This window comes from Dipodomys ordii, unplaced genomic scaffold (assembly GCF_000151885.1).
Source record: "Dipodomys ordii isolate 6190 unplaced genomic scaffold, Dord_2.0 Scaffold31, whole genome shotgun sequence".
NCBI lineage: Eukaryota > Metazoa > Chordata > Mammalia > Rodentia > Heteromyidae > Dipodomys > Dipodomys ordii.
In genome coordinates, this window is record NW_012267247.1 from 10,680,547 (window position 1) to 10,694,785 (window position 14,239).

Consider the following 14,239-nt stretch of genomic DNA (forward strand, 5'->3'; position numbering starts at 1 on the left):
ACTTGAGCTCCATTTATGGCTGTGTGTGTGTGTGTGTGTGTGTGTGTGTGTGTGTGTGTGTATGAGTGGAGTCTCACAGACTCTCTTGCCCAGACTGGCTTTGAACTGTGATCCTCGGATCTCAGCCTCTGAATAGCTAGCATTACAGGTGTGAGCCAGTGGCACCCCACTGACAGGTACACTCGTACAACGTGGGCGAGGGCCAGGTATGGCTGTGAAGGACAGGCAATAGATATTGCCCAGACACAAAAGCAAGCACTCGCCCAGAGTCCCAGCTCTTGGAAGGCTGAGGTGGGAAGATCACTTGAGTCCAGGAGCTCAAGGCCAGCTTGAGCTACCTAGTGAGCTTCCAGCTCAAAGTAAGTAAAAAACAAAATAAGCTCTGTGGCCTTCTGATTCATGTAAACTGAGCACAGGAAGGAAGGAAAGCAGCCAGTGTGCTGCTGCTGCTGCTGCTGCTGCTGCTGCTGGAGTTGGAGCCCAGCTTAGACAAAACTGAATGCCAGGTGGCGGCACTGGTGGTTCGTACCTGTAATCCTAGCTACTCAGGAGGCTGAGATCTGAAGATCGAAGTTCAAAACCAGCCTGGGTAGGAGAGTTCATAAGACCCTTATCTCCAAGTAACCACCAAAAAGCTGGAAGTGGCGCTGTGACTCAAGTGGTAGAGAGCTAGCCCTGAGCACAAAAGCTCAGGACCAGTGCGCCCCAGGACCAGTGCACGCACATGCACACACACACAGAGATCGGCTAAGGTTACCACAAGGACATTTCTGGATCCCAAGTGGAAAGGACAAGGATCAGGACGGTGAGGCTGGACATGGCAGGACCCAGGTTATTGTGGCCCACAGGCAGTGGCCTGGCCAGTGCAGGCTCTGAGCGTGTCCACCTGACAGATGAGGGCACGGAGCTCAGGGCGCAGGAGGGGTGGGGCAGGGGACGGGCCGGCCCCCCCCCAGGGCATCTTCCAGGAACCTGTGGCAGGCAGCCCGCAGGCCCCATTCCTCACCCGACCAGTGCAAGGATTTGGTTTTTTTCAGCTACCCACTTCCATCTGTGGCTGGGATGGGCCAGCCAGCCTGGCTCAGGCTCAGGGCAGGAAAGAAGGGCTCCATCTGGCTGGGGGGGGGGTTTCAGGCTAGGGGGGGACAGTAGTTTTTCCCAGGTCAGGCCTGTTTCTCCCCCAGCCCCGTGTCTCACCCCAGCGACCTCCACCCCCACTCAGGTGATGCATCTCAGTTCCTCTTAGCCTACCTCGCGTGGCGGGGCTGGAGGTGACCTGGGACACAGCGGGCTGGGCCGGGCTGGGGCTGCGCTCCTCACCAGAGGCTGTGTGTGGTAGGCAGATGTGAGAACCCCCTCCCCCCCCACACTCACATCAAGGGCCCTTGATGGGGCCGTGACCTGATGGGTGTGCAGGGGGCGGGGCGGGGGGCGTGCGGGGGACAGCTATCCCTCTTGGTGACCAGCGGCTGTCTCCCCTCCCCTCAGATCTTAAACATGGAGGATGACCAGAACTGGTACAAGGCCGAGCTCCGGGGGGCAGAGGGCTTCGTTCCCAAGAACTACATCCGTGTCAAGCCCCACCCGTGAGTACCCCCGAGGTCCCCTGGGTGCGGTGTCCCCCGCTGGCTGGGGCAGAGGCTCGGACGGGGGAGCGGGGTGTGCACCTGGGTCTCCCGGGACTTGCTGGCCCCGGCGGGCTGCAGGCCGCGTCCACTGCTGCCCTGACAGTGTGGCATCGAGAAATCCATGAAACCAGCGGGATAGGCTTGGGGGGGTTGTGTTTGTCGGTCATGGGGCTTGAACTCAGGACCTGGGTGCTCTCCCTGAGCTTTTTCACTCAAGGCGAGCACTCTACCACTTGAGCCACAGCTCCACTCCCAGTTTTCTAGAGGTTCACTGGAGAGAAGAGTCTCACGAACTTTCCTGCCCAGGCTGGCTGTGAACGGTGTTCCTCAGACCTCAGCCTCCTGAGTGGCTGAGCTACCAGTCCCCAGCTGCATAGGTCTTAAATGACAGCCAGGCCACTGTACGGTCGCGGGGGGACCCCCACATAGGTAGTGCAGGGGACACAGAGGGGCCAGAACAGCCTTGGCCTGTTAGCAGTAACAGAGACGCTGTGTGGAGAGACAGCACTGGGGTGACTGACCAAGGCAAGCCAGAAGCTATAAGGAGTGAGGCTTTGAAGGATGTGCAGGAGTTGGCTGGATAGCAGAACTAGAAAACAAGGGAAGGCCAGGAAAAGCCAAGGGAGAGTACGGAGAGAGAATTCCTGGCAGGAGTCTTAGAGGCCAGGCCGGGGGGTTGTAGGGAGCCATGGAGGAGGCAGAGACGAGGACGCAGGGAGGCGTGCGGGCAGGTGACAGGGCTGAGGCCGGGGCAGGAGGCGCAGGCCCAGGTGGGGCCCGCGGAGGGTATTTCCTCTTTATCTTTCTTTGGGTTGTTTCCAAAACTGCCCCCACCCCCGGCTTCCTGTGCTGGGTGCAGCTGGTCCAGGGCCACTGTGTGGGCTCCAGGCTCCTTTGGGGGCCCAAGGACCCTGTCCAGTGGGACGTTGCTGAGACCCCCCAAGCTCAGACCCGAGGCGTCCTCCAGGGGATGCCAGCAGTGGGGGCCTCGATGCTGTGGCCACTGGTGCAGGAGGTAGCAGGGCGAGGCTCAGGCCACAGCAGCTGTTAGGGGCCTGGCAGGACTCTGCTTCCAGGAAACTCCAGCTGACTCAGTCCCGGAGGGCTGAGTCTCAGCAGGCTGTGCGCGCGCGTGCGCGAAGCCGGGCCCACTCCTGCTGAGCCCCACTGTCACCCCACTGTCCCTGGGAGCCGGGGGTGCAGACCCAGTGCTCCCAGACCCGTCCCCCGGAGCAAGGAGGCTCGTGACCAGCTAACGGACCAGGGAGGGCTTCCTAGAGGAAGGGCATGGGCCACTGGGCCTGGAGGTCAAGGGAGAAGAGTTCCAGGGAGGAGTTGGGAGTGTGGCTCAGATGGTAGAGCAACGGCCAATGAGCGAAAGCGCCCGACACCCAGTCCCCACTGGGTTTTGCAGAGGACAGGAGGGGTGCATGCGGATACCGGCAGCAGCAGCTCTCAGGGGCCCGTGAGGTGAGGCTAGGGCACTGCTTACAGACCAGGAGACAGGCACAGGGACTCAGTGACTGGTCCTGGGTCACACAGCAGGCAGGAGGCAGAGCGGAGCTGCAGCGGGGAGGCGCTGGCCCTGTGCGCACTTGGCCCGGAGGGGGGAGGGGGATTCTGGGAGAGCCATGGTCCCTGTGCAGCATCTCAGGGGGCGCTGCCCCTCTCTGGGTTTCAAGTTCCACGTTGGTAAAAGAGACATAAGGGGCCTGGGAAGGTGGCTCAGTGGTAGAGCGCTTGCCTGGCTTGCAGGAAACCCTGGGTTTGATTCCTCAGTACCACATAAGCAGAAAAAGCTGGAAATGGCACCATGGATCAAGTGGTAGAGTGCTAGCCAGAGAGATAAGGTAGAAAAGGAGGCTGGCACTGGCATTTTGGGGTGCTTTCCTCACCCCATCTTCCATGTTGGGGGGCAGGGCGGGGCCCCCTTGGGGTGTGCAACGGTGCCACCTCAGGGTGCCAGCCGCCCCCGCACTGACGTCTTCTAGGAGTTTGGTGGGGTTTTGTGGGTTCTTCGGAGACGTAGGGCCTCTCAGGAAACCCCCGTGCAGGCCCAGCTGCAGAGGTGGGGCGGGGTGGGGTGCAGCTCCCCTCCTGCCCACCCCAGCTGCCACGGCCCCTGCTGGGGAGGACACCAGCGTCAGGGTCCCAAGCTCAGGCGCTCAGCAGCCATCTTGGGCGGCTCGCGTTGCCCCTTGGTGCCTCAGTTTCCCCCACCTGTGAAAATAGGTGCAGTGAGGCCTCCCTTGGTTCAGGTGTGGAGGCTGGGTGGTGTGGAGGCTGGGTGGGTGGTGTGGAGGCTGGGTGGTGTGGAGGCTGGGTGGGTGGTGTGGAGGCTGGGTGGTGTGGAGGGCACATTGCGTGGGGTTTTTATTGGGGGGGGGGAATCGCCATAACCTGTCCAGCCCCAGCACGTCCCCCGCCCCCCGCAGGTGGTACTCGGGCCGGATCTCCCGGCAGCTGGCTGAAGAGATCCTGACGCAGAGGGGCCAGCTGGGCGCCTTCCTGATCCGGGAGAGCGAGAGCTCCCCGGGGGAGTTCTCCGTGTCTGTGAAGTGAGCTGCGCCTGGGGGCGGGGGAGCTGGGAGAGTGAGGGCACTGAGGGAGGGGGGCAGGGAAGACCAGGGTGCCCCCGGGGCGGCTGTCCCCACCCTACAGCAATGCTATGGAGAGGACCCGCCCCCAGAACAGGAGAGCCTGGCTTCTACTTCTGGCTGTGTGACCTTGGGTGAAGGGCTTGACCTCTCTGAGCCCTGTCTTCACGTGTGAAGTGGGAAGGAATACATGGGTTAAGACACTCAAAGCTAGGGGGTTCCTAGCGTTGAGGGAGGGTGGCCAGGATGGGAGCTGTCTGTTTGCGAGGGGGCGGCTCCAGAGGCATGGGGGAGCAGGGGTGGGGTGGGGTGATAGATCAGGGCCGGGCCCCGCACTGGGAGCTGGGGAAACAGAGTGGCCTTTGTGGGTGTATGTCTCAGCGAGGTGACAACCAGGAAATAACACAGGGTGGTCAGGGAAGGCTGTTGAACCAGGAGATGGAGGCTTCCAGAGGCCCAGGAATAAGGATCTGGGAGGAAAGGTTTGCAGCAGAGGGACTGGTCAGTGCAAAGGCCCTGAGGTAGGAACGCATGTGGAGTGTGTAGGAGCCAGAGGGGGCCGTGTAGACAGGGGGGGACACAGGACAGGGACTGGGGCCAGGTGGCAGGCAGCCTGACGGTGCAGGGTGTGAGGGCTGGATGCTGAGGCTGGGTCTGGGCAGTGACATGGCTCTGTGCAACTTTCAGAGCTGGGGGGGGGGCACTCCCTGTGCCCAGGCTAAGGGACAGGGGGGAGGGGCAGGCCAGACACTGTGGCATGGCTCCTGGTGCAGAGGAGCGCTGGGTGGGGGGACCCTGGAGAGGCAGAGAAGGGCCTGAGTAGGGTCCCCTCCTGACCTCAGAGAGGCTGCACCAGCCCCTGCCCGGCTCTCAGGAGCAGAAACTCATCATGACCTGCGACCTGCCGGCAGCCCTTCTGCATGGGATCGGTCCTTGGGGGGGGGGGACGGGGACCACGAGGGACACCTGCTGGCCAGCCAGGCTGGTGGCACATGTGACAATCTCCAGTGTCACAGGGCCCAGCACTCTGGGTTTTTTGTTTTTCTTGGTAGGTTGTGGGCCTGAACTCTGGGTCTGGGCGCTGTCCCTCAGCTCTTCAGCTCAAGGCTAGCGCTCTACCACTTGAGCCACAGTGCCACTTCTGGTTTTCTGGTGGTTGATTAGAGATAAGAGTCTCATGGACTCTCCTGCCCGGGCTGGCTTTGAACCGCGATCCTCAGATCTCAGCCTCCTGAGTAGCTAGGATGACAGGCGTGAGCCACCGGCGCTCTGGATTGCTGTCCCTGAGCTATGCAAACCGCCATGAGTCATGGCTTCCCCTTCCTCTGGGGACACCAGTCATGGGGGTAGGGGAGAGCACGTGACCCTCTCTGGGCCTCAGTCTCCTCATTCCCCTTCTTAAAAATACAGGCACAGCCAGCATGTGTGGGGAGGAAGCCCTGAGCTGTCCGCAGGATGGCCGGGGGCAGCTGGAGTCACCATGGCTCTCCTGTCCCTCACCACGGTCCCTGCAGCCCCCAGAGCTGCTTTCCCGGAGGCAGGAAGCGGCTCTATTCCAGGGCCACCGTCCAGGGCCTGGCCATCTCTTGGGAATGGCGCCCGCCAGGCAGGCTGGCTGGGCTTCAAGAGGCGCCTGGAACTAAAACCCCAAAGCCTAAGGTCACCCACCAGGCAAGGGGAGGGGGCCAGGGAGCAGAGGGGAGTTTTGGCCTACCACCCGCCCATCTCATGCAAGGAAGCCCAGCCCAGCCTCTCCGCAGCCCTGCTGGGCCGGTGGCTCTCACATGACCAGCCCTGAGTGCCTCGCCCACACCACAGGGGGAACCACACTCAGGGAACTGACACACAGCTGGACACTGGCGGCTCACGCCTGTAATCCTGGCTACTCAGGAGGCTGAGATCTGAGGACTGTGGTTCACAGCCATCCCAGGCAGACAAATCTGAGAGATTATCTCCAATTAACCAGCCAAAAGCTAGAAGTGACTCAAGTGGTAGAGTGCCAGCCTTGAGTGAAAAAGCTAAGAGACAGTGCCCACGCTCTGAGTTCATGCCCTAGAATTGGCAAAAGAAGGAAAAAAGGGAGGGAGGGAGAGAAGGAGAGAGGAAAGAAAAATAGAAAGAGAAATGGCCACAGCTGCCCCAATGGTCTCCATGGTGTTCAGATGGATAAAGGAAATTCACAGTAATGGTCACATGGCAAGGTTAAAGCACGGGAACCAGGGTAATATGTGGGCTGGGCCCTGAGGCACGAATAGGAGTTTGGTACACTAGGAGAGAGAAGGTACAAGGGGAAAAAAAGTACAAAGCAACTGCCAAGACCCAGGGTGAGACAGAGAGGGCTGTTTGGATAGCAGCAGACTGACCAGGGGCAGCTAGGAAGTTCTTAAAGAGGGGACCCAGCCCAATGTGTCCTGGGCAGGGACTAGAAAGCAGTGCTCAGAGACCCTGGCAGCTTCCCCTCAGCTTCTGCCGGCGGTGTCCCCACCCCATGGCATGGAGGCTCCCAGCTCAGTGGTTGTGGTTTGTACACTGCACCACCAGATGGCGCTCTAGACCCTCAGTTTCTCCCAGATGGAGCAGGGGGGGGGTGTCTTAGAAACTACCCAATAGGGGTGTAAGTGGGCAAAACCAAGACTCTCTGAGGTTAGGGACATGTGTTTAGGGTGTGATTAATACCTATTGGCTATGTAATTCTAGGTTTTTAATTCTCAAGTTATCCCCATCTATAAAAAACAAACATCTAGCTGGGCACCGGTGGCTCACGCCTGTAATCCTAGCCACTCAGGAGGCTGAGATCTGAGGATCGAGGTTCAAAGTAAACCCAGGCAGGAAAGTCCGTGAGACTCTGATCTCCAACAAACCACCAGAAACCCGAAAGTGGCGCTGTGACTCAAGTGGTAGAGTGCTCGCCTTGAGCTGAAGAGCTGAGGGACGGCGCCCAGGCCCAGCGTTCAACCCGCGACCAACAACAAAAAAGGATGTCTACATTGAGATCAGTTCAGTCACTGACCCATGTTGGATCAATGGCTGCTAGAGTAACTGCCATGAACCCACCAGGACGTGTGGTAAGCTACGAGCCCGTCCCCAGGCCTCTCAGACAAGTGGCCCGGGGAAGCTGGGGTCTCATCCAGGCCCCACCCTGACTTGCTGTGTGACCCCAGGCAGTCTCTGAAGCCAGGGAGGTGGTGGTCATCAGAGAAAGCTGTCTGTCTGTCTGTCTGTCTGTGAGCTCCCTTCCCTGGCTGGCTTGGGCCTCGGGATCTCTGACCCCCACGTGCGGCATCCCGCGCACCCCCCTGCCAAGCCTCATAAAGCTGTCAAAGGTGGGTTTATGGGCCCGGGCTGCCTTGCCGAGCAACCGTGGTCACAGCCAGCTGCTCTTTACGAGTTTACAAAGGGCTGCCCCCCTCCACTCCCCAGGGGCGGGCCTGAGCTGGCAGCTGACAGGACAGGAGCCAGGGCTGCCAACTCGTGCCCACACTCCTGCCAGGCCACCAGGGGCTCTCTTGTGGTCAGTGGCAGTGTGTCCCCCCAGTGAGGGGTTTCCTTCCTTGCTAGCCGATGGGGTCTCAATGTCCGTGTGTCTGCCCTGCCAAGCTGGCCCGTGGCGCCTGGGGTGACAGGCGCTCTTGTGTTGTGCTGTGATGGTGACACTTCAGGCCCGGCTGTCCATGCAGACAAGGGGGAGGGAACCCGCTTTGTAGGTAAGGAGACTGAGGCTCAGAGAGGTGCAGTAACTTGGCTAAGGCCCCACAGCAAGGAACAGCAGGACAGATGCCACTTCCTGTGCCCTGACTAGCCCGGTCTGCCCTTCCACCCCCCTTCCCTGACACCCAAACATCCGTTGGGGGGTCTGTCTCCCCTGACTGTGCCTCAAAGTCAGTTCCATTCAGTTTCCTGGCTACAGTACAAGGTCCCCGCCTTGGTCCCATGGCTGGAGAGCAGCTACGCATGGTGGAGATGGACATCTGGGTGGGTCCAGGGGAGTCCCCAGGCTGCTGCCCCCCCCCCTCACCTTGTCCCCCCCCCCAGGCTGCCAGTCACCTTTGCTGCTGCTCCTGCTGCTGCCCCCACCCCTGCTACCATTCCAGAAAAACCCGCCAGGCAGGACCGGCGGCCGTGAGCACTGGGTCCTTGGATTTTCGGCTGTCTGCACAGTCTGCCCTGGGGTCAGGGTCACACCTCCTGGGTGACAACAGCTGAAGGCCTGGGCCTCCAGCCCCGGGGACCAGAGGCTGCGGGAGCCCTGCTATCCTGCCAGAGCTTTCCAATACTCACTCCAGGCCCAGCCGCGGGCTGCCATCTCTCGCCGTGAGGGGAGGCTCCGGCGCTGAGCTGCTCCTGTGCACCACACGCCAGTGTGGCTGCCTGCGTCTGTCGTCACCCGGCTGTCCAGCCAGCCTCCTCAGCCAGGGTGCAGCAAGCACGGGCCAGGTGGGGGGACAGGGCCTGCCGTGCACTGAGCACAGGCCAGGCCTGGTACAAGTCCCGGTTTTGTTGTTTTTTGTTTTGGTCGTGGGACTGGGCCTGGGCGCTGTCCCTCAGCTCTTCAGCTCAAGGCTAGCACTCTACCGCTTGAGCCACAGCGCCACTTCTGGCTTTTTTCTTTTTGCTTATGTGGTGCTGAGGAATCGAACCCAGGGCCTCATGCATGCAAGGCAAGCGCTCTACCACTGAGCCACCTTCCCAGCCCCGAAAGAAAAAAATTTATTCTAAGCCAGGCGCCGGTGGCTCACACCTGTAATCCTAGCTACTCAGGAGGCTGAGATCCAAGGATTGCAGTTCAAAGCCAGCCCGGGCAGGAAAGTCTGTGAGACTCTTTTCTCCAATAAACCAGTAGAAAACCAGAAGTGGTGCTGTGGCTCAAGTGGTAGAGCACTAGCCTTGAGCTGAAGAGCTCAGGGTCAGTGCCCAAGCCCCATGACTGACAAAAATTTTTTTATTCTATTCTCTCTCTCTCTCTATATATATATATATACACATATATAAATTTCATTTTTTTGCTGGTCCTGGGGCTTCAAGTCAGGGCCAGGGTGCTGTTTCTGAGCCTCTTTGTGCTGAAGGCTAGTGCTCTACCACTTGCCCCACAGTGCCACTTCTGGCGCTTTTTGAATAGTTTATTACAGATGAGAGTCTTATGGACCTTCCTGCCCAGAGGCTGGCTTCCAACTGAGATCATCACATCTCAGCCTTCTGAGTAATTAGGATTATAGGCGTGAGCCACTGGCACCTGGCCCAATGGACATTTCTGAAACGGAGTTCTGATAGGAATTCGGCGTAGGTGGTAACTGTCCCCGCTCTGGGTCTCATCTGGCTGGGGCTTCCAGAGCCCTCTCTAATGGGTAGTCTTTGAGTCATTCTGAGCAGTGGATAACAAGAAGGCTTTGCGGGTCAGAGCGGCCCAAGGAATTCCTAAGTCTGATAAGGGGGTAGGAGGTGGTTTGTGGAGGAAAGGCCATTTAATTAGGGCCTTGCCTTGAAGCATGAAAAGAGGTCAGAATTCCTTCCAGCTGGAGGAAATGGTGAGTGCCTGAAGGCAGGAAGGGGGAGGGATGGAGAGGAGACAATGTTGTTCGTTGGACATCTTGACTCAGCCAGGTGTGCAGGGACGGGGGGAGTCTTCGGTCACCGTTGATTTACTGTTATCTCAAATCCTTATCTTACGTGTTTAGTGGCACAGCCCCAGGGCGGACCAGCTAAGGCGGGGGTGGGACAGGCTGAGCCGCAGGGCTGGGCAGTGGAGGTGATGGCTGTAGCCCTGTGGTTTAGGGGACACGATGCTTGAAGGACTGGGGCTGTGGGAGTACCCAGGTTTGTAAATGCAGTGTCCACATTGGCCCCTGGGGCTGCAGAACTTGAGGGGGGGGTGTACCTCTGTGTGTGTCTGTAATGGACCTTGAACTCAGGGCCTGGGCACTATCATTTAGCTTTTCCAAGCAAGGATGGTGTTCAACTCCATGATCCACAGCCCCACTACTGGTTTTTTGGTGATCAATTGGGGGAGAAGAGTCTCAAGGACTTTCCTGCCTAGGCTGGCTTCTAACCTCGATCCTCAGATCTTAGCTTCCTGAGTAACTAGGATCACAGGCATGAGCCGCAAGAGCCCAGTGCAGCCCTGGTTAATATTGAGATAGAGTGTGAAACTGAGCGCCGCCTGCCTCTGCCAGGAACCCGCATAGCTGGGATCACAGGCATGCCACCGCGGCCAGCTCTTCATTGAGAAGGGGCCTCACACACAGTTCTGCCCTTATTGGCCTTGAACCTTGATCTTCGGATTCTCAGCCTTCTAAGTGTAGAGATGGTCAGCCTCTGTACCGGAGGTCGGATCTCACTGAGCCCCTAATGTGAACACAACAGGCTGTGGTTTGTGGCTCGGGAGACCAAGGAGTCACCTGCCTCACTATGCCCCTGGCCACACTGGACCAGACCACAGGCTCTCAGCCCCGCCAGCCACCCGAACAGGAGTCCATACACACTAAGCAAGCCCTGCTTCATAGAGCGCTGGGGCTGTTCTGTTTTCCTCAGCAAGTCTAGACACCTGCTCGGGCCCCGGTCAGCCTCAGCCTCCTTTGCCTGGCTTCAAGGAGGGGCAGCCATGCTGTGTCTCCCAGACAGGCACCCAAGGCTCAGGGAGGGGCTGACTGGGCATGTGGGAAGGGCAGTTGGGGTGAAGCCAGGCCCCGGGGAAGGAGGGGGGCACGCCTCATGGGGGCACAGCCCAGGAGCAGCAGGACAGAGGGATCTGGACGTGGAATGAGATCTGGGCCACAGTTAATATCACAGGAATAATGACTGCTTCTGTCACACCCCAGCAATCAATCGGGAGCTCGTCACAGCATGTCTGAACTCCCCTATGGCTCCTACCCTCACCTTCCTGCCTGGGAGTCCTCAAGCAGGTTGGTTGCACTCAGGCCTCAGTTTCCCCACTGTCCTGGGCTGTGAGGCAGGCCCACCCACACCTCTGCCGCCCAGAAGTGAACTCCCACGCCAGCACCCCCTTCCACCCCGGCCCTGCACAGCCTGACCTGCCCGCCAAATCGGAAAACCTGTGATTTATCTCGTCAGTTGCACAGGGAGGGACAATTGGTTAGTAGTGGGCTGGCGGCTGCGCACATGGAGAGAAAGAGAAGGGCTCTGAGCTGCATCACAGAAGACGTGAAGGAAAGGAGACTGACGTGCCACCAGACCAGTTCTTAGCTCTGCTTAAGCCTTCCTTATGAGGGCACCGGGGAGCCACAGAAGCTTTTGTTTTCTTTTCTTCCTTTCTTCCTTCCTTCCTTTTTTTTTGGTGGGGAGGAACCCTACCACTTGAGTAACTTCTGGCTTTTTGGTGGTTAATTGGTGATAAAGAGTCTCACAAATTTTCTTACCAGGCTGGCTTTGAACCGTGATCCTCAGAGCTCAGCCTCCTGTGTGGACTGTGAGCCATGGGTGCCTGGCTCCTAGGAGGTTCTTGAAGGTGAAGAAAGGACATGAAGTATCCAGAAATCCTGAGTTACTCTCACAGTAGCAGGCTTTGTCCTTAGTTAGGGTGAGCTTAGGACTCACTTCCCAAGGGACTGTGGGGCCTGGGAAGGGGCAGGGATGTGGGGAGACTGTTAAAGTAGAGGGGGATGTTGACAAAACGTGAAAGAGAAGCACTCAGAAAGAGACATTTCATGTGGTCAGCAAGCCGCAGCCAGCATTTCCTGCTGACTTATCCTAAGGGAGATGTTAGCATTATGAGGAAGCTGAGGTTCAGAGAAGTTAAGTAACTTGCCTAAGGTCACACAGCAAGAAAATGGGCTGATCCAGAGCCCACACCTTGAACCCCATATTCCATGCCAGGAAGAACTCTCAGCTCTTATGTGGAGCCAGGCCAATGGAGTCTCTCTATTAATACCTCCCCTACTCCACTCCAGATCTAACCCAGAGAAAGCCTGGCTGTGGGCAGTGGGTGAGGGAGGCGGGGTCTGAGGCGGCTGTGGGTCCTCTCCCCCAGCTATGGGGACCAGGTGCAGCACTTTAAGGTGCTGCGTGAAGCCTCGGGAAAGTACTTCCTGTGGGAAGAGAAGTTCAACTCCCTGAACGAGCTGGTCGACTTCTACCGCACCACCACCATCGCCAAGAGGCGGCAGATCTTCCTGCGGGACCAGGAGCCCATGCTCAAGGTAGGGCCATCAAGGGGGGGGCAGACGGGAGTTCTGTCTGACTGGTCCACAGTGCCAGCAATAGTTGAAGGAATGAATGAGTGAACGAACACCTACTGAGTCCCACACGCTGAGCTGGTCTCTGCACTCCGAGAGCCTCCTGGCCTTAGGTGGGACACGGGGCCCTGTAAGCCCTGGGGGAGATGAGACCTGGCTGGGAACAGGGTGTGGAGGGATCCATCCACCCCTCATCCTCACAATAACAGCAATTTGCCACCAACCAGCCCTTTCATCAAGGCTCCCCCGGGGACCAGCTCTCACTCTCATTATAATGATGGCTGCGGCCAATGAGGTTATTAGCCCCAGCACACTGTTTTCCTTGGAAAGAGGGGTGCTGGCAAAGCCTGGGTCAAGACCTCAGGACATTTGAACTGGGGCTCTGCACAGTGTACCAGGAGCTCAGACCTGAGGAGGAGGCTGCCTAACGCCACAGTGAAAGGCCAGCCCTACTATGTGTCGCTCAAACACCTAGCTGTGTGACCTGAGGGCTGGTCCAACCTTCAATCAGGCCTCAGTTTCCCCTCTGCTCAACACAGTGAGCCCCGGGGGTTTGATTTGCCATGAGAGGCAAACTCCCTGACGAGCCCCTACTAGCACACCCGTTGTGGGCCTCCTGTGTCTGACCCACAGTCAGGAGCCCAGTCGCCTGAGAGCTTCCAGTTCCAGGAAGACCCTTCCCCCAGCTGGGTCTTTGTTCTCCCAGAACTCTATCCCCCCACTTAGCCCTCAGGGGCCAGCTCTACCCTGGAAAAGGGTGCCGAAGCCAGGATGGAGCTAAGGGGCCAGCTGAGGCTCGTGCTGTATCCGGCGCTGGGCTCTGGCGTTACCCATCCAGTGGGGTGGGTGGCTGCCCATGCTGGCTCATTTCTCTGGGACTCACAACTGCCGCCTCCTCCTTCCTGGGTAGAGATCCCCTAATTACAGAGCCTCTGATGATCCTATCAGCATCCTGGAGGATAGCATTCTGCAGGCTCAGAGCTGAGACCCTCCCCACCCCCACCCCACCCCCAGCCGACCTGGGGCAGGCTGGGCCCTGTGCGGCAGAAAGTTGCTGAGCTGTGTGCCTGGGAGGAATCCAGACCCCTAAAGGCCAGTGATAGCCAAAAGTCCCACCTGAAGCACAGGGAGGCCTAGACCCCAGGCCTGAGCGGTGAGACACCTGGAGATACAGTGCTCCTCCCCCCGGCCATCTGAGGAGGGCAATATAAGCAGCAAACACAGGACTGCTTCTAGCAGAATCACGTGACCGTGTATAACGCCCGATGCTGTGGTGCCATACCTGGAATCAAGGTTACCATGTCTGATTCAGCACCTCACCCAAATCACACCCTAAGGACCAGGATGACAGCCCTCACCCGCCGGCTGCGCTGCCTGCGAAGCCGGGTTGTTGCCCGCATACCCTCGGCTTCTGGGAGGCACACAGGCCATGCGGATACAGCCGTGTGCGCAGCCACCCCTGGCCGGGGCTTGGTCGGCCCTGGTGCCGCCCTGAGACCCCTCCGCGGTCCCCCACTGTACCCCTGGCTCTTCCCGGGGGGGTTCGGGGGTGCCCACTGACCGCGGCCTCCCCTTGCAGCCGCCGCGGACCTGCTTCGCCCAGGCCCAGTTTGACTTCTCGGCCCAGGACCCTTCCCAGCTCAGCTTCCGCCGCGGCGACATCCTCGAGGTCCTGGAGCGGCCGGACCCCCACTGGTGGCGGGGCCGCGCGGGCGGGCACGAGGGCTTCTTCCCGCGCAGCTACGTGCAGCCGGTGCATCTGTGACATCCCGCCCCAGCCTCGCGGGCCCCGCACGGCCTCGGACTGAACGGGGGTCCCTCCCTGCCT

At 59.2% G+C, this 14,239-nt stretch overlaps 1 protein-coding gene across 2 annotated transcripts in view; it reads left to right on the plus strand.

Annotated features, from left to right (window-relative positions):
• LOC105985839 (GRB2-related adapter protein) overlaps positions 1-14,233 on the plus strand; it is a 16,973-nt gene extending 2,740 nt beyond the window's left edge. The window contains exons 2-5 of one of the 2 annotated variants that reach the window (XM_013016541.1): positions 1,489-1,586; positions 4,064-4,186; positions 12,207-12,375; positions 13,991-14,233. In XM_013016541.1, coding sequence (XP_012871995.1) covers positions 1,489-1,586; positions 4,064-4,186; positions 12,207-12,375; positions 13,991-14,176 — 576 coding nt within the window. In that variant the 3' untranslated portion in view covers positions 14,177-14,233. The remainder of the gene's footprint in view (positions 1-1,488; positions 1,587-4,063; positions 4,187-12,206; positions 12,376-13,990) is intronic. The other variant, XM_013016542.1, reaches the window with a different exon arrangement.
• The last annotated feature ends 6 nt before the right edge of the window (positions 14,234-14,239 follow it).